Source organism: Eptatretus burgeri, chromosome 4 (genome assembly GCF_056783735.1).
Source record: "Eptatretus burgeri isolate ZD-2024b chromosome 4, Ebu_testis_v1, whole genome shotgun sequence".
NCBI lineage: Eukaryota > Metazoa > Chordata > Myxini > Myxiniformes > Myxinidae > Eptatretus > Eptatretus burgeri.
In genome coordinates this window covers 81,822,996-81,843,320 of record NC_140964.1, presented here as the reverse complement: position 1 = coordinate 81,843,320, position 20,325 = coordinate 81,822,996, and the positions used below count along the sequence as shown (strand labels likewise).

Here is a 20,325-nt window from a genome sequence, read left to right as displayed (position 1 = left end):
AACATCAAGGACGGTGGTCTTGAAGGCACTCCACAACTCTTCAGGACCCCCCAAAGCACCCAGACCCCCCAAGTGTCCACTCAGCCTGTTCGCAAACTCCTCAGCTACTCTCTCATCCCTGAGCTTACCAACATCCAGCCTAGGCTGGGATGGTACCATTCTCCAGGATTTAAGGTGCAGCTTTAGAGTTGCTACAACAAGCCTGTGGTCAGTATTGAGGAACTGAGCACTCTGGTAGACCCTGCAGTTCTGGATCATCCTCCAACGACCGTCAATGAGGACATGGTCAATCTCCTTTGCCACACTGCCAGCGTTGGAATACAAAGTCCAGCGATGAGCTTGTGGGCGCTGAAACCATGAACCAGCCACCCTAAGTCCATGACTTCTTACAAAGTCAAGGAACTTAGTGCTATTCTGGTTCATAGTTCCTGACCCATGGGAACAACACATGTCTCATAACCATCCCTATCAGTTCCAGTCGATGCATTGAAATCCCCCAAGACAAGAAGTGTATCTCGTCTGGGGCACTGATCAACCACAGACTCGAGCGTGGCGTAGAATGCATCCTTCACGGTGAGATCACTCGCCTCAGTCGGAGCATAAACAGAGACCAGGGAAATGACACCTAAGGAGTGACGAATCCTTAATCTCATAATACGCTCGTTGACCGGTGTTACCTCAATTATCATTGGGGTCAGCTTATTGGACACAGCTACAGCAACTCCTTGGGTATGGTAACCATCAGAGTGACCAGACCAATAGTAGGTGTAACCACCCACCATTATCTCGCCGCAATCCGGTCTCCGAACCTCAGAGAGAGCTGCAATCCCGATGTCGAAACGCTTGAGCTCAGATGATAACAGAGACAGGTGATCATCCTCTCTTAGGGATAGGACATTCCAGGCACCCACCCGAAGGGACCGCCTCAGGTTAACCCAAGGAGACCGCCGTCTAGTGGACGACACCTCAGCACCACTCCGACACACTCTCCCGCAATCTGACCCAGGGATGTTACCCCGTGGTTTCCTTCCTATCATCAAAGATTGGGGGTCCCGAAAGCTTTGCCCCAATCCCGTCATCCGGTGAGCTGCCCTACGAAGGGAAGCTGCACAGGAGGTACTCCCATGGAGTGGGTTTTCAGATTTTTTTGCGGAATGAAGGGTTTTACGGTGGCCGGAGTGCAAATCCTGCCACCAACCTCCTCATAAAAAGTAACCCAACTGCAGGAGGACGTCCGCAGACACAGTTGGGCACTAGATATGGATGGCCGTTGGCTCACAATGAGGTCCTCCACCCTTTGACAGGTTTTGTTTTTATTCCTGCTGGGTGTCCATATCCAAACACCCTCCTCACCAGAAAACCTGGTGGGGGAGACGGTTTATTCGCCGACAACCCGACCATGGAACAGGTTAGTACAGGTTTACATGGTACCTGTAGCAGGTCACAGATCGAACCTGACCTGACATACTTTATTGATGGACTCACATTCCAATTGTACATACTTTATAGATGGACTCACATTCCAATTGTACATACTTTATAGATGGACTCACATTCTAATTGTACATACTCTGCAGACGTATTCACATTCTCATTGTATGTACTTTATAGTTACTCACATTGTAATTGGACATACATTATTGAGTTACTCACATTCTCATTGTTCATACTTTGTAGATATACTCACATTCTAATTGTAATACTTTCTAGACGTACTCGCATTCCAATTGTACATACTATGTTGATGGACTCGCATTCTTATTGCACAAACTTAATAGATGTACTCACAAACTAATTGTAATACTTTATAGATGTACTCGCATTTCAATTGTACATACTTTATAGATGAACTCACATTCTAATTGTACATACTTTATTGATGGACTCACATTCCAATTGTCCATACTTTATTGATTGACTCACATTCCAATTGTACATACTTTATAGATGTACTCACATTCTAATTCTAATACTTTATTGATTGACTCACATTCCAATAGTACATACTTTATAGATACAATCACATTCCAATTGTACATACTTTATAGATGTACTCGCATTCTAATTGTGATACTTTCTCGACGTACATACTTTATAGATGTAGTCACATTCCAATTGTACATACTTTATCAACGTACTCACATTCTAATTGTAATAATTGCCTGATGGACTCACATTCTAATTGCACATACTTTTATAGACGTGCTCACATTCTAATTGGAATACCTTATCGATGGACTCACATTCTAATTGTTCATACTTTATAGACGTACTCACATTCTAATTGGAATACTTTATTGATGGACTCGCATTCTAATTGCACATACTTTATAGACGTACTCACATTCCAATTGTACATACTTTATAGATGTGCTCGCATTCTAATTGCACATACGTTATCGACGTACTCACATTCTAATTGTAATACTTTGTAGATGTACTCACATTCTAATTGCACATACTTTATAGATGTACTCACATTCTAATTGTAATACTTTATAGATGTACTCACATTCTAATTGTAATACTTCATAGATGTACTCACATTCTAATTGTAATACAGTGGAAAATCGATATAACACTAAGCGTTATAGCGCTTGTACTGATATAACCCTCATACACCTTGGACCAAGCCTGGTGTTGGCTTAGTGGTTAGGGTGGCGGCTTGGGATCCCAGTGTCCTGAGTTCAAGCCCCGTTGGCTGCTGAATTAACACCAGGGGGTTGACTCAGCCTGTCATCCTTCCGAGGTCGGCGAAATGAGTGCCAGTGTACTGGTCCCGGTGTATGCCCCGGTTAGAATAGGTGTACCATATCCCTGTGTGTCGTAAGAGGCGACCAGGGTTGGCGTCAGGAAGGGCATCCGGCCATAAAACATTGCCTCACAAAAAGCCAAACCCCTGCATAGCAGGGAAAATGGCTGTAAAAACGGTCATTTTTTTTTTTTATTATACACCTTGGACCTCAAAAAATACTACTATTTCATGTTTAAAGGCAAAAAAGTAAGAAAATAGAGACAAAGTTAGTTTTGTGATTTAGGAAACGTAAAATATTTTACCGATTTATGTGATAATGTACATTTTGTATTGTTTCTTTTGTAAGTAATGTTCGATTGTACATAAAATAATAAAATATATTCTATATACATTCAATTCCTGTGTTTATTTCTTGTTTAAAAAAAAGGAAAATAACTTGACCGCTTCGTCATCAACCCCAACAATCCAAGATGGCGGACGTACATGTCCACGTGTTTTGGCTCTGGTTTGTATGTAATATAAAATATATTTCACTGCATCAGTATAACGCTGTATCATTTATAACGCACCGGTGAGCGTTATATCGATTTTCCACTGTACTTTAGAGATGTACTCACATTCTAATTGTAAAACTTTAGAGATGTACTCACATTCTAATTGTAAAACTTTAGAGATGTACTCACATTCTAATTGTAATACTTTATAGATGTACTCACATTCTAATTGTAATACTTTATAGATGTACTCACATTCTAATTGTAATACTTTGTAGATGTACTCACATTCTAATTGCACATACTTTATAGATGTACTCACATTCTAATTGTAATACTTTATAGATGTACTCATTCTAATTGTAATACTTTATAGATGTTCTCACATTCTAATTGTAATACTTTATAGATGTACTCACATTCTAATTGTAATACTTTGTAGATGTACTCACATTCTAATTGCACATACTTTATAGACGCACACACCTTGTAATTGTACATACTTTGTTGACATTCTCACATGATAATTGTAACACTTTATAGAGGTGCTCTCATTCTAATTGAACATATATTATAGACGTACTCACATTCTAATTGCACATACTTTATTGAGGTACTCGCATTCTAATTGAACATATTTTATTGACTTACTCACATTCTTATTGCACATACTTGATACGTGTACTCACATTCGAATTATGCATAGTTTATACATGTACTCGCATTCTAATTGCAGATACTTTATCAACGTACTCATATTTTAATTGTACATACTTTATTGATATACTCACTTTCTAATTGTCCATACTTTATAGATGTACTCACATTCTAATTATACATAGTTTATTGACGTACTCGCATTCTAATTGTACATACTTTATCGACGTAGGCATATTCTGATTGTACATACTTTATTGATATACTCACATTCTAATTGTACATACTTTAAAGATGTTCTCACATTCTAATTGTACATTCTTTCTAGACATACTCACATTGTAATTGTACATATTCTATAGATGTACTCACATTCTAACTACAATACTTTTGAGACGTACTCACATTCTAATTGTACATACTCTATGGATGTACTCATTATAATTGTACATATTTTATTGGTGTACTCATATTCTAATTGTACATATTTATTGATGTACTCACATTCTAATTGCACATACTTTATAGACGCACACACCTTGTAATTGTACATACTTTGTTGACATTCTCACATGATAATTGTAACACTTTATAGAGGTGCTCTCATTCTAATTGAACATATATTATAGACGTACTCACATTCTAATTGCACATACTTTATTGAGGTACTCGCATTCTAATTGAACATATTTTATTGACTTACTCACATTCTTATTGCACATACTTGATACGTGTACTCACATTCGAATTGTGCATAGTTTATACATGTACTCGCATTCTAATTGCAGATACTTTATCAACGTACTCATTTTAATTGTACATACTTTATTGATATACTCACTTTCTAATTGTCCATACTTTATAGATGTACTCACATTCTAATTATACATAGTTTATTGACGTACTCGCATTCTAATTGTACATACTTTATCGACGTAGGCATATTCTGATTGTACATACTTTATTGATATACTCACATTCTAATTGTACATACTTTAAAGATGTTCTCACATTCTAATTGTACATACTTTCTAGACATACTCACATTGTAATTGTACATATTCTATAGATGTACTCACATTCTAACTACAATACTTTTGAGACGTACTCACATTCTAATTGTACATACTCCATGGATGTACTCATTATAATTGTACATATTTTATTGGTGTACTCATATTCTAATTGTACATATTTATTGATGTACTCACATTCTAATTGTACATACTTTCTTGATGTACTGGCATTCTAATTGTACATACTTAATTCTAATTATTACATACTAACATTATTACATCTGCACTAATTATTACATATTACATACTAATTCTAATTACATACTAACGTAATCACATTCTAATTGTGCATACTTTATCCAGGTACTCATTCTAATTGTACATACTTTTAAAAAGTACTCACATTCTAATTGTGCATACTTTATCCAAGTACTCGTATTCTAATTGGAAACGCTTTATCAAGGTACTCATCTTCTAATTGTACATATTTTATGGAAGTACTCATTCAAATTGTACATCTCATATCTAAATCTCTTTTGAACCACTGATGGACTGATTCACTGATTGATTGATTGATTGAGGTTAAAGATCGGAACCTTTCACGTGATGTGGAAAGCCGAAATTTCACATGCTGATGGACATCGCAGCCGATACATCAGAAAAGAAATCATAATGGAATCGTCAGACAACAACCATGAATGAAAATATAAATAAATGGAAAAAATAATGAAAAAAAAAATAACACAATGCAGGTAAGCGACCCGAGAGACCCGAGACAATGGGGAAGCACCATAAGTGTGTGTGCCAACGGACATCGAAGCCAATACACCAGAAAAAAATCACAAAACCGACGGAAAGCATCCATAAATGAAAATATAAGTAAATAAATGAAAAATCAAATGCAGGTAAGCAACCCGAGATAATGGGGAAGCATGGTTCAGATGCATACCCCACAAATAATTAAAAGACGTACTTACATTCTAACTGCACATGCTTTATTGAGGTACTCACATTCTAATAGAACAAACTTTATAGACGTACTCACATTCTAATTCAACATAATTTATCGACGTGCTCACATTTTGTACTTACTTTATAGACGTACTCACATTCTAATTGTACAAACTTTATCGACGTGCTCACATTTTGTACTTACTTTATAGACGTACTCACATTCTAATTGTACAAACTTTATAGACGTACTCACATTCTAATTGTACAAACTTTATAGACGTACTCACATTCTAATTCAACATAATTTATCGACGTGCTCACATTTTGTACATACTTTATAGACGTACTCACATTCTAATTGTACAAACTTTATAGACGTACTCACATTCTAATTCAGCATAATTTATCGACGTGCTCACATTCTAATTGTACAAACTTTATAGACGTACTCACATTCTAATTCAACAGAATTTATGGACGTGCTCACATTTTGTACATACTTTATAGACGTACTCACATTTTGTACATACTTTAGAGAGGTACTCGCATTCTAATTGGACATACTCTATAGGTGTACTCATATTCTTATTGTACATACTTTATAGACTTACTTAGAAAAAATTGAACGTCGACTGCTGGCTACATCGAGTTTGCATTTATGGCCGATGCGAGCACATTCTGTGCAGACAAATAGACAAACACAGACAAACTGACTCATGCAAGAACCTCGCCAAAGGAAAGGGTAATCATTGAACCAGACTCGGTGGCATAATGGTGAGAGCATCTGCTCTGAGTCTGGGAGGTTGGTGTTTCAAACCCTGGCTGTTGTTCCAATGTCTCTGCAAAAGGTATGTGTTGCTTCCTTGCTTGTTGCTTGGCATTCAAAAAGATGGAGCATAGACAAACAATGCTGGAAAGGCAATGGCAAACTACCCAGAATAACCCTTGCTAAGAAACTTCTTTGGCATCACCAACACTCTGTAAAGAGTGCAGTCCATCTTTTTCATTTATTCTTGTTTCGTGCAATAGTATACATCAAGTGGTACAGCCATGGTTCAATAATGATGCAGCCAGTGGGTAGAATTCCTCGTATTGTAATCCCAGGCCAATATGCATCCAATTGATGATGCATTGAAAAGTCTCTCTCGCTCACAGAGAGGAATTCCCAAACCTCGTTAACGTTAAATTCACAATGATTGCAATGAGTGTAGCTGTTAATGAGAGAGATTACAAGTAAACACAATAAGTGAATGAATGGTGGGGATCACCCAAACAATTGCCACCACCAAATATTGAGATTTTGGGAAAGTTCTGCCCTCTTGTGGTGGCCAATGGATCTGATTAATAGCTTGAGATGTATCTTCTCAAGTGATCAAAAAGTTTGCAGAATATAAACAAAGTTTGGGGGGTAGGAAACCTTAATTTCAGGAGGCAATTCGTTAATATATGAAGCAAGACTATTCAACAACTGAAGGCACCATGGAATAGTATTACTGCTCAATAGGTGATTCTCTCAGGTCCAACGTTTCGACCACCAGTGGTCTTCATCAGGCATTGTGTAAGAATGAAGGGAGTGTGGATGGGGGGAGAGGGGAGAGGTTACATGACTGTGATATCCATATGGTGACACCAAACGTCATTTATTTATCAACAAAGTGTTTTGATATTGGGAGAATTTAACATTTTAAATACAAATGATTTTTGTACCAAAGATAAAAAAAAATTGTATTTTTTTATTATCATTCTTCATCTGTTGGACATTTCCAAAGGAGGACTGTCATCGATTTGAAAGGGCAGGTCAGAATTTAAACAGGTGTAATTGTCTCATAGTGTAATAAAATCTATTCGTCCATACTCCTTTGAGGGTTGAACACACACACACACACACACACACACACACACACACACACACACACACACACACACACACACACACACACACACACACGACAAACCAGTTAAGGTTGCACACTCCACACAGCAATTGGTACAGTGCCGATAGAAAGTCTAAACCCCCTTTCAAATTTTTCACCTTTTGTTATCTTATAGCCTGGAATTAAATTGGATTAAACCAGACTTTTTCCACCTTTATTTACACATCGTAACCCACAACTTCCAAGTGAAAAACAAGTTATACAAGAATCAGAAAATTAATAAAAAATACAAAACTAGAATATCTTGGTTGGGTAAGTGTCTACCCACCTTATAATAGCAATTGTAAAAATTAGCTCAGGTGTAACTAATTACCTTCAAAATCACGCGCAAAGTTAATTGGCCTCTACATGTGTTAAATTGTCATGATTCTGGTTGTTTCAGAATAAAATCAGCTGTTCCTGTAGGTTTCCTCTGCTGGGTAGTGCATTTCACAGCAAAGACTCAACCATAAGAACCAATGAGCTTTCAAAAGACTTCTGGAATAAAGTTGGGGAAAAACACAGATCAGGGGATGGGTGTAAAAAGATTTCAAAGGCCTTGAATATCGCTTGGAGCACAATTAAGACAAACATTAAGAAGTGGAAGGCATACGGTCCCACCAACACCCTGCCGAGATCAAGCCATCCCTCCAAACTGGATGACCAAGCAAGGAGGAGACTGATCAGAAGCCACCAAGAGGCCAATGGCAAATTTGAAAGAGCTACAGCCCTTTATGGCAAAGACTGGTCATTGTGTGCATGTGACAACAATATCCCAAGCACTCCACAAAAAAGCCCACGTTTGAGGAATGCAAAAAACCACTCCGGCGATTCTGAAGCCATTTCGCAAAAAGTTTTGTCATCTGACGAAACCAAGACGGAACTTTTTGGCGTAAATGCAAAATGTTACATTTGGCACAAACCCAACACAGCACATCACCCAAATAACACCAACTCTACTGTGAAGCATGGTGGTGGCAGCATCATGTTATGGGGATGTTTCTCATCAGCAGGGACTGGGGCACTTGTCAAGATAGAAGGGAAAATGGATGGAGCAAAATACAGAAAAATCCTTGAGGAAAACCTTCCGTCCTTTCCAAGAAAGCTGAAATTGGGACGGAAATTCACCTTTTAGCATGACAACGACCCGAAGCACACAACCAAAGCTACACTGGAGTGGCTAAGGAACAAAAAGATAAATGTCCTTGAGTGGCTCAGTCAGAGCTCCGACCTAAATAAAAATTGAAAATCTGTGGCATGACTTGAAGATTGCTCTCCATCAAAGCTCCCCATGTAACTTGACTGAGTTTGAACATTTTTGTACAGAACAGGCAAATATTGCCCAATCAAGGTGTGCAAAGTTGGTAGAGACCTATCCCAACAGACTCACAGCTGTAATTGCTGTCAAAGGCGCTTCCACCAAGTATTAACTCAAGGGGATGGACACTTATCCAACCAAGATATTCTAGTTTTGTATTTTTCATTAATTTTCTGAAATTTGTAGAATTTGTTTTTCACTTGGAAGTTGTGGGTTACGATGTGGAAAAAGTCTGTTTTAATGCAAATAAGGCAACAAAAAGTGAAAATTTTGAAAGGGGTGTCCACTTTCTGGAGGCACTGTAAGATTGATAAAAAACACAGGTAAATAGAGAAATGAAATGTTTTGTTGTTTCATTATAAACACAACACAGTACTGCAATAAATGTAAAATATCCACAAGGATGGAGTACGACTAAAGTTCACTCATCGATTTAAACGATATAATTAAACGAAAAAAAACCCAATTATCTAGTGAAGTGTGAACATTGTCTATTCCTTGTCCTGTTAGCTGTATCATGAGACCTAGCTGTGGCTGAGTGTCCTCGATGGAATTATTTAATTGTGTTCAGTGTGCATAACCAACACTACTAACATGATCAGCAAGTCCGTGGCCTGGGATTTAAAAGAAAGTCAACAAACACCATTTATTTGTTTTTTCTTGCACGACACGTATTTAAATTTCCTTTTTTTTTTACTGTGTACACTGTGCAGTGCCGTGTTTGTATGTACATTCAACTGAACGGTCGTTTTGAACTTATTGGGTAGGCTACAGACTTTCTGATCACGTGTCTCACGTGCAGGGTGGATGGAAGGCAGTAAAAGACAAATAATCAGCACGAACCCAATACGTACGTCTTTGCACAACAAGTCAAGTCAAGGAAAACTTTTAACCATTAAAGAAATATATATATATTTTTTTAACATCACACCTTTCAAAACGCCAAAAGGTGTGAAGAGTAGTAATAACACAGGTAAACTTGATGTACAAAAACAAGAGCATTTAAAATAAATAATATATACATTCCATTCTGCGGTGGAATTCAATGTAACAGCACGTCGACCGACCAATGCCTGGGACTCGGGCTCACTGCCTCACTTGCAGCCCCCTCTTGATGTTCCTGACCTTTTGTCCACGGTCACGTGGTGACCAGGTAACCGCCCGTAAATCGGCACGTTTTGATCTCCGCTGCAGCCGTTAAATGCAAATGACGTCATTAAATTTTAAGAAAGCCCACGGACATCAAGATACCGTCGCAAGGAAGGTGGCTGCATAACTTAAGGAGGGGGGGCTCCTTCTACATCACAAAAGGTATCCATTGTGCTCCGATCAGGGGGGGGGGCTTTCACTACTCATAGATTACAAAAAAAAAGTTACCAACTACAATTTACCTTCAAGGCAAATCAATAACGGCGAGTTCATAGTGTCCGTTTAACGGCTTTGACAAGTTGACACCATCCAAACGTTTGTTTGTAATTACGACTGGGCACGTCGAGGTGCAAGTTGTGCGACTAATTGTTCGTGAGTGACACAAAGATGATGGATAAGGATCGCCGTGAGAGCGTCGTTTGCAAATGAAATTTGACGTCTCACGAACAGCACCTCTCGGGCCCGAAGCTCCGGCTTACCAGACGATGCCGCACGATGGGGGACCGATGGACCCTCGCTCGAGGAGCTGGAGCCGTGGTGGCGCTCCAGCCTGGATATCGCTCCGACCGGGATTTCCTCTCTCTCCCGCATCAGCTACACTCCGTGTTACTCCAGCGGCCAACACGCCTATATTCACCAGATTTTCTTACAGCGCACTGGGTCCCCAAACGCCATCTACACACACACCCCCCCCACCCCGGCCCCCGCACCCTCAACCCCCCCCCCCACCATCATCATCACGACCATCAACCTCCTCCCGCTTCACCCACTATGCATCCTCCCTGAACCTCTGCCTAGATTTCCCCTCCACGTTCCTCTTGCTATCACCACCCGCTCCAACTTCTACACCCGGCAACATGCTCTCCTCATCAACCTTGGAGCCAATAACCACCACCACCACCTTGAACGTTTGTATGATGTCACTTGACCCTCCGATTAACCACCAACCCGAACACACCGCATCACTCCCTCCCCCAAATGACCACTTGCCAAAAGTTCCATCACAACCGATATGAGGACCGATTCAACCCATAAAATTCAAAAACCACTCTCACGGATCGACCTCGAACCGTTCACAACGACCGTATTACCCTCAACATCATCACCACCATCACCTCTTCAATTGTTTAAATCATCCTCACCGCAATCAATCATCAAAGTAAAATAAATTCTCAATCAGACCGTCAAGCTCACCTGCTCAACCTACATTGTACCCATTCGGTCAATCCTGCCACTTACATGGTCTACGGATACCATCTCAATGACAACTGACCTCACGGGCAACCGCTTCCACCGCAACCTCCATTTCAATGATTATCGCAAATGAACTCCTAACTTGAACCCTTTAGCACATCATCATCAATCATCATCATCATCATCATCATCATGTGCATGGTCCACACGGATCTTCACTCATCATGGTAAAACCCATATTCACATATTACATCGAGGTCCATAATCCCCCCACACCCCTCCCTGCACAGCACTTATTTCCCCACCCTATGCCAATCTCCCACCCCAGGTCCACATCCCTTCCCAGCACGAATTCTGGGCTCGAAGCAGCTGCTTTCTGGTTCAAGGGCGCCAGTTGGAAAGGTCTAAATCAATGGAGCTTGGGTAAGTGGGGGCGTGGAGACTCGAGGTATGAACAAGGGACGGGTCGTGAAAGGAGGTGGTGCCTCGTGGAGGGTGGAGTCTGGCGGGGAGGTGTTGCTGTGGGAGGAGGCGGTGCCCGGGGGGAAGAGTTTGCCAACGGTGGAGATCTATGCATTTAGTGCAGCGGGGGCAGGCAGGGGCTGCAGTGCAGTGAGAGTGGGGGGGGGGGGGGTGAGAGACCGGTAAAGGGCAACAGCTGTGCGAACTTGGAGGTCACACTTCCAAAGTCCCTGATGAAGGGCCGCTCGTTCGCTCTCCCACGGCGACCTGGCTCTTGATTTTTTTTTTTTTTTGAATATACAGCGAGCCGTTCCAGACGAACATATGACCCAATGATTCCCTGCAGGGGTGGCATCGGACGATACAAGCTCTCATATGTTGGTGTGACCCAAGCACAACATCTTGGATATAGAGGAGCACAACGTTCTGCAGGTAAAGGTGGAATTCAAAATGGCTGCGTTTTGACATCATAATCACCATCTGTCCCAAAATCGTCAATTTTAAGGTTTTCACACTTTTGCCACAAAAAAAAAACAAAAAACGTCCGAAATGTGACACCAGTTGACCGTCATCACGCAATGCGCGTCGGGACAGTACGGTTGACGTTGTTCCTTGATAGCTCGTGTTCCGAGCTTCCACATGAATATTACAAGGACAAAAGACAATCGACACACATACGGGATTTGAACCTTAGGTTCCTTGCATCATGAGCTCGATAGAGGTTCAGATTGGGACAGCAACAGGTTGTACCAAGGAGGTCCAGTTATGTAAAAGATGAAGTTGAACTTTTTCAACAATTTAAATTCAAGGTGTGCAGGGACAATTATTCTTCTGGCAATAAAATTGATATTTGCAAAGAATAAAAGTTTTTTTTTTTTAATGAAACCAATGAAAGTACCACAAGACAACACCAACAAGGCCATGCTTTAGACATCATGTACAACAAAACAATTGAAGAAAGACTCAAATCTTTAAACTGAACTGCACAAACTCATGGACAACGCAGAAAAAGGAAACGAGAGCGATTTAGGCCTCTGCTTTTCTCAATAGCAAAAGTTAATCAGTTTGTTGGAAAGGTTTCTGTGCACGGCGAAGTGGGGTCAACCAGAAGTTCACTCTTCGAGTTTTGAAGGGCTTGGCGTGCGTGGTGCGACGGTGTCGGCCTCCAAAGCCAAACTCCAATGGAACTCCTGCTTCACCCAAGTCCTAAATCCAATTCTCTCATTTATACCTGTCATCAAATGTTCCACGTCCAAAGTTCACCACACTCTACTCTACCTCATCACCAACAAAGCCGATAGTCTGGATGGCATTCCTGCTATTGTCCTTCTAAAGGCCCAGTCACACCTTGACGTTTTAGCCAGCTTATGCCGATTTTTGGAAAATTTGTCTAAAACGCTGGTACACGTCGAATACGTTATGGGTAAGTTTTGATAACATTGAGAGCACGCTGAAAAAACACTGCCGTACGTTGTTGTACGCTGGCTTTAAACGTTGTACTTTTCGGTTGTCCTCAAATTTTCCATGCTTGAAATTTTAAGACTTATGCCAGCGTATGACTCACACGTTCCGCATAACGCTGGCCATAAGTTGTAGGCACGTCACGCGATCGTTGACATACGTCGACACATGTTACTTGTGAGTTACTCATAAGTCGAAACACGTCGAGGTAATGTTTAGCGTACCCGAAACTTATTTCTAACCTATGAGTTACTTGTTGTACTCACGTTACGCGATCGGTGACACACATTGACGCACGTTACTTGTAAGGTGCTCATAAGTTGAAACACATCAAGGTAATGGTTAGCGTCAGTGTTCCAGACTCCTTGGTTTTTTTTTTTTTTTCTTCCTTCGGTATGATGGTAATTTTGACATTCCGATTTCTAGTGTGATTATAATATAATATAATTAATTGGCTGCTGCTCAACGATTTAAATCATAACCACACTGTACACTGAACACCGTCATACCGAAGAAAAAAAAACCGGGAGCCTGGAACACTGACGCTAACCATTACCTTGACGTGTTTCGACTTATGAGCACCTTTCAAGTAACGTGTGTCGATGTGTGTCAACGATCGCGTAACGTGCGTACAACTTATTCCCATCGCATGCGGAGCGTGTGTCATACGGCAAGTACGTCGTAAAATTTTCAACATGTTCAAAATTACAAGACGTACTCCATTTAATACGACGTATGATAGCGTACTTTAGCGTTCTCTTCACGCATACCAAACTTACCCATACCGTATTTGACGTGCGCCAGCATTTTAGACGCATTTTTCAGAGGTCGGCATACGCTGGCAAGATCGCCAAGGTGTGACTGCGATGTTGACACTTCCATTTCTGCGGCAGTTATGATTTGAATCGTTGTGCGGCAGCCTTTTAATAGGCTACGTCACGTCATCGTCGGCGATGCGTGCAGCGCGCTATGCATAAGTTAGACTATCGTTGGGCATAGGTTGTGAAGGCCGACAACAGGTTCAGCATTCGTTGGTATAAGTTATCTATAAGACAACGAAACGTTCTGTGTCCGTTACTAATATGTTATGCATAAGACCAAGTCGTTATGAATACGTCCGAATCTTTAAAAAAAAACATCAAAAGTTCAACGTAAGCCAGCGTTTTCCATACATTTTAATACGTTGCCATTGCTGGCTAAAAGGTCAAGGTGTGACTGGGCCTTAAGCTCCACTCCAGCACTTGCTCCGATTTTCTCCAAGCTTTTCAACCTCTCCTACTGTACCGGTATTTACCCAACCTCCTGTGAGCATTGTGTGCCATGTTCTGAAGAAGGGTGACCTGTCTGATCTTTCAAATTGCCATCAAATACTGATGTATTGAGGCCCAGAAAACTGGGCGTGCATGCAAAGAGACCCCAGAAAACGTCGGCATTCAGGAGATCATTAGATACATCTTGTGTCAGAGATAAGTATTGTAACATAAAATGGCTCACAAAGCTTATGAAACCACCTGAAAATACGCACAACGAAAGACTTGGAGAACTTTCTCAGCTCACTGAATGGGAAGCTGCTCGTTCTGCAAACTCCCGACTCGCTATGTGGACCAGGCCCGAGTGGACGGGTGTCTGCTATACAAACTCCCCGACAGATCACTACCAGTGAATGGACCGTTTATCTGGATTGATGAACACTCATGGGAAGGACATACCTGGGGCTTGTGAATGTACAGAGCAAGTTTAAAATAGCCATCGTGTGCAGCCTGTGGCTTCTGGTTGCGTCATTTCTAGGGGCACCGCAGTGCCGCTGATGCAATGCCCTCCATTACCAGTACTCTGGTACTCATTATGCTAACGTCGGAAGGATGACAAGCTGAATCAACCCCACCTTGTGTTAATTCACCAGTCAGCAGGGCCTCAAACTCAAAGATCTTAAGCTAGCCACCTTAGTCGTTAAGCTGACATGAAAGTAAAGTTTAAAATGATGAGATTTACTATTAATCATCCTGGGAGGGATGTGGAAGCTCTTGGAGCTATGAGAGCTATTATAATTATATTGTTAGTTTGGTCCCAGGCCACAAAATAGATTGTACTACATTTTCGATCTATTGTTAAAAGTTGAAGTGTGTGTGTTTTCAAACATGCACACCACACACACACACACACACACACACACACACACACACACACACACACACACACACACACACACACACACACACACACACACACACACACACACACACACACACACACACACACACACACTGTATTAACAGTAAATTATTGGAAATCAACACCTCTCCATCTCATCCTCGAATAGTTCTCATATTTATTATATTTCCATGAGTAAGGCCCAATTCATACGTCATTTTGAAAGTCGTTTATTGGCTCGACCTCCAATATCTCCAAAATCATGGAGTCTCTGATCAGAAATCTACTTTTAACCCGTCTAAAATTCTTCGCTTTCCTCAATAAACACAAATATGGCTTCCACAAAGCCAGGTCCACTGGTGACCTCCTGGTCGACGTTGCCAACGAATGGTCATCAACTTTTTGGCCACTTTGGAGAAAGTCGAATTGTTGTGCTGGATGTCTAGTGGGGCAACTTAGCATAACAATTGTGCATTTTGTGAGGAAAGCACCAAATTTGGCATACTAGTAGCCGAACATATTATGAACAGATTTGGATATTGGGCCATCTCAAATTCAGCCGCTGATGGCTGTGGCAGCCATTTTCCACTGCCATCAAAAATTTTGAGATGGCCCAATATCCAAATCTGTTCATAATATGATAGGCTACTGGTGTGCCAAATTTGGCGCCTTCCATACAAAATGCACAATTGTTATGCTATATTTAGCCAAGTTGCCCCACTAATCAGCAAAGACTTTGACAGAGTTTGGCACAAAAGGCTTCTCGCAAAGCTCGCAATATATGACAAGTCTGGAGACGGCGATGGTTCACGAGCAATGTACACGGTTCGCCTTTTTTTATTTTTTGACCTTCGAGGGGACGCCACGGGCAAACTGGCGGGAATCGGGAAAAATATAAATGATGAAAGTTGTAGAACTCGAAGAGCACTACTTGCATACCAACTTTCATTCGAAACAGTTGAAAACCCTAGGAGCTCGATGTCCAATTTATTGATTTTTTTTGACATTTTCTAAGTTCGTGACGTTGTGACCTTGACCTTGGGATGAAAATGAAAAATCGAGCTCCGTGGGGCTATGCAGGTGCCGTTGGGCTAACCAAATACCGAAACCCCTGCCAGATTCGACAAACCCCCTCAGCGAAGATGTAACTTGAAACCGGATACCCCCTAAAAACACCTGTTTTTTGGGTGTGGCTCCACCCAAAATGAGCGCAGCACACCCATTCTCCAGAAAACACAACTAGATCATGATATAAACATCGCACCCTAATTTTATCAAGATCGGATCAAAACCCACGGAGCTATGCTCGGGACAGACAGACAGACAGACACACACCCATAACGAATATAGTGGTCACTTACTGACTCGTGGACCAATATTCAGCCTCAGCTCATCTTCTGGTTTTCCATCTTCCTCGCTGGGCAATCAATTCCGATTGACGGTGCCCCCTTCTCTGACCGCTACCACATTAATTTCATGTCCCTCAAGGTTCATCCTCCCTCTTTTTCTTTTCATAAATGACCTCATCACAGCTACAAGCTAGAGTTCACCGAATTCGGTACCCCACACAGTCATGAGAAACAAGAACATGGGGTTTGTGTTCCACGGCGTTCAAGTATATGTAACTCAATTGAAATAAAATAATGAGTGAAAAATTTTTTCCCCAGAAGTTTACCGTCATTGCTGCAGCGTCTTTTACACCACCTTATCTAACACATTACATCAGTTCTTCATGCCTGATGTTTGTGTCCTTTATGACGTCCTTAAAAACAGTAAGTTTCCTGTTTGGAATGATTTTGCGGTCGGAACAAATTCAGAGCCAAAGTACTGCTGAACTACAAGTTTGTTTTCGGATTCATGTTCCGATTCGGGTTCAAAATAAAACATTCCACTACAAATCAAGTTGTTCCTCGATCATAAACTGAAGTTTGTAGATATTCAGACAAATAAAGTGAACCAATTGCTTAACCCCGCTTTTCGCTTCTCATGCACAGGGTAACAACCCTGACCATTCCTTTGCCGATGACTCCACCCTCCACCAGTTATCATTCCCATACACCTCGTCCTAGTCCCCAATTTCATGCTTCAATAGGGCTCCTACAACGTTGACTTCTTCAATCAGCCCAAGACTCAAACTCTACTTCATCCAGAAAGATCAACAGAGCCCAGCCCTCCTCTTCTTGTGTCCAGTTCTGAATTACAGCAGTCCTCCTCTATCAAAATTATTGGTGTCACATTTTCTATAATTCTCTCTTGGCAGCCTCACATCCTCAACATCACCAAATCTGGCTCCAATAAACACTTGGTTTCCTCTTCAGAGCTCACAAATATTTCAAATCCCATCAGCTTCTCACCCTCTTCAGATCCCAAGTCAGACCGGTGATGCAATACTGCTACCAAGTCTGGGGCAGCACTCCCCCGTCAGTCATCGGTATTCTGGATTGCTTCCAAGCCAAGGCTGTCTGACTGATTAATGATCCTACTTTGTCTCGCCATTTCCAACTTTTGGCCAACTGTCGAGCAATCTCTTCCCCGTGTCTCTTCTCCCGCTTCTACGACAATCAGTGCATCGAAGTCCATTTCTGTCCCTCCTCCTCTTCACTCTCTTCATAACAACCATCAACCTTTCTGTGTTAGCCTCCTTCTTCTCCACACTGCCACTCTTTGGAACAGTTTCCCAGTGTGTTGCAGACTTCTATCAACTAGTTTCAGCAGTGTATTCCAGACTTCCAAACAACTTGTAACCATTCAAATCATTAATCGATTGTCTCGATCACATTTAACCATTACATTTTCCAAATATTCTTTTTGTTGCCTTTTCACCCAAGGAGCCCCTCTTGGTTTTGGGCTTGACCCATTCCCTTGGGGTGTGAATTTTTTTGAAAAACGAAGAACTGCAGGGTTGTGCCCTGGTTGAGCAAACAGATCTTCAGGCCCTGTTCAGGGGTCAAGCGTCCATGTTCAGCAGCTCTCATATACATTCCACACTTAAATATCATAGCATACAGTATTCCCCAGAATGCTGCACCCCCTTGCTCAAAACAAGAAGATGCAGCAACTGGCTACTGGTTGCATAATTAATCGTTAAAAGCGTGGCCATAACCACCAATGCGAGTCCCCTTATAGATTGGGGGCAGTAACTTTGAAACCGTCCACAGTACAGACATGCAATGGCTTGCTCTTTTCAAAAGGTGCTCCATGATCTTTAACGTTCTTGAGGAAATGCTAGCAGATGGGACAGTGGAGTGAACAAAACCTCCGGATAACGTTGAATTCAGTCAAGTCTAGCCAGAAACATGACTTGAAATGGCCATACCTGTACAGCCGCAGCGTACTATCACATGCAATAGCCTTAGATACACAAGCAGGGCTCATGTTGCGTATCCATTGCAGGCTAACCGTTGTGGAGGTTAAACTGCACCACGTTCAAGTATGTAGGCACCGCCGTCGTACTCCTTGGTGGAACCCCCTGCCTGCAGAGCACAAATATGATACTGCTTACTGTTCAGCAATAAACTCAGAAGAACGTTATAAATTGTCCAGTGTGATAGTCAGGTTCTGATCCGTGGAGATGCATGACCGCATTTTCAGATTGAGCAGGCTTTCTTTTTTGATTTATTTGAATCAACAATGCACAATGAAAATGAAACCACTCATTGGACGGCAATGTGTGGAGTCTGTCCAAATACCAATTCCTCGCAGGATGCCAGTATGGATGCCCTTAGTGCACAGAAGCTGGACAAGTGCAATGAAGAGGAGAAAAACGCACTAAGGCAGCTTTTAAGCCCAAAAGCATCAGCCAAAGTGCTGCTTTAGTAACCATGGCGACAGAGGCATATGTAACCACGGTAACGGTAAAGTCCGGCAGTATCGAGGGAAGCCACTTTGGTGTGTTATGTTATGCGTAAGAATGGCTTGCCAGACAGAGTGTGTGTGCGTGTGTGTGTGTGTGTGTGTGTGTGTGTGTGTGTGTGTGTGTGTGTGTGTGTGTGTGTGTGTGCGCGCGCATGTATGTATACATATATTTGCTTGCAAGATGGCCTCGAGGTATGCACACTCGCCTCTAAGCTGTCTCACATGTGTCCTCATCTTGGCCCGGCTATAAACTGTCATCCTAGTGTTTCACAGGCAGAGTGATTCAGCAATGTCTGTGCCGTCCCTGGGGACAGATGTTAAACTGGTAGTCCCATCTGCTGGCATTAGCTGGTGGACGTAAAATATCCCACGGTGTCCTTCGCGAAGAGTAGGCAAGTTATCGCCGGCACCCGAGCCAAATTTGTGCTCTAAGAAGGCAATGGCAAATCACTCAGTCTTACGCTTGCCAAAAAGCAGCTGAGGCAGCACCGACTCTCGTCTATACATATATGTACGTACACACACACACACACATATATATATATATATATATATATATATATATATATATATATATATATATATATATATATATATATATATATATATATATATATATATATATATATATATATATATGCTGTATTAGCATCAGCCCACATTAGGTGAGCAATTTAAAGTGGTGATATCTCCACAAAGTGACTTTTTTTTTTCTGGAACACACTGTACTCTTGAAAAAAAAAATGGGATATAAGCAAACCATATTTGACCTTGCCGGATCATTCTGCAATGCTTTGTCCGACAAAATGCAACAAAATTATAATTTTTCTCAAAGTGATATGTTTTCTGGGACACACTGCACACCTGAAAATTATTTTTCGGACATAATGTAATCATATTTGACGTTGCTGGACAACACTACAGAGTATTTGTGATGTAAAATGTC

General features: G+C 41.3%; 1 protein-coding gene across 3 annotated transcripts in view; it reads right to left on the bottom strand.

Annotated features, from left to right (window-relative positions):
- HIC1 (HIC ZBTB transcriptional repressor 1) overlaps nt 1-18,982 on the bottom strand; it is a 142,048-nt gene extending 123,066 nt beyond the window's left edge. For 2 of the 3 annotated variants that reach the window (XR_015057597.1, XM_085878991.1), the window contains exon 1: nt 10,736-10,888. Coding sequence is in view for 1 of the 3 variants with exons in the window: in XM_085878991.1 (XP_085735117.1) it covers nt 10,736-10,847 (112 nt within the window). In the remaining 2 variants the exon portion in view is untranslated. Of the gene's footprint in view, nt 1-10,735; nt 10,889-18,840 lie in introns of those variants that run through there. The other variant, XM_085878994.1, reaches the window with a different exon arrangement.
- Between the last annotated feature and the right edge of the window lie 1,343 nt (nt 18,983-20,325).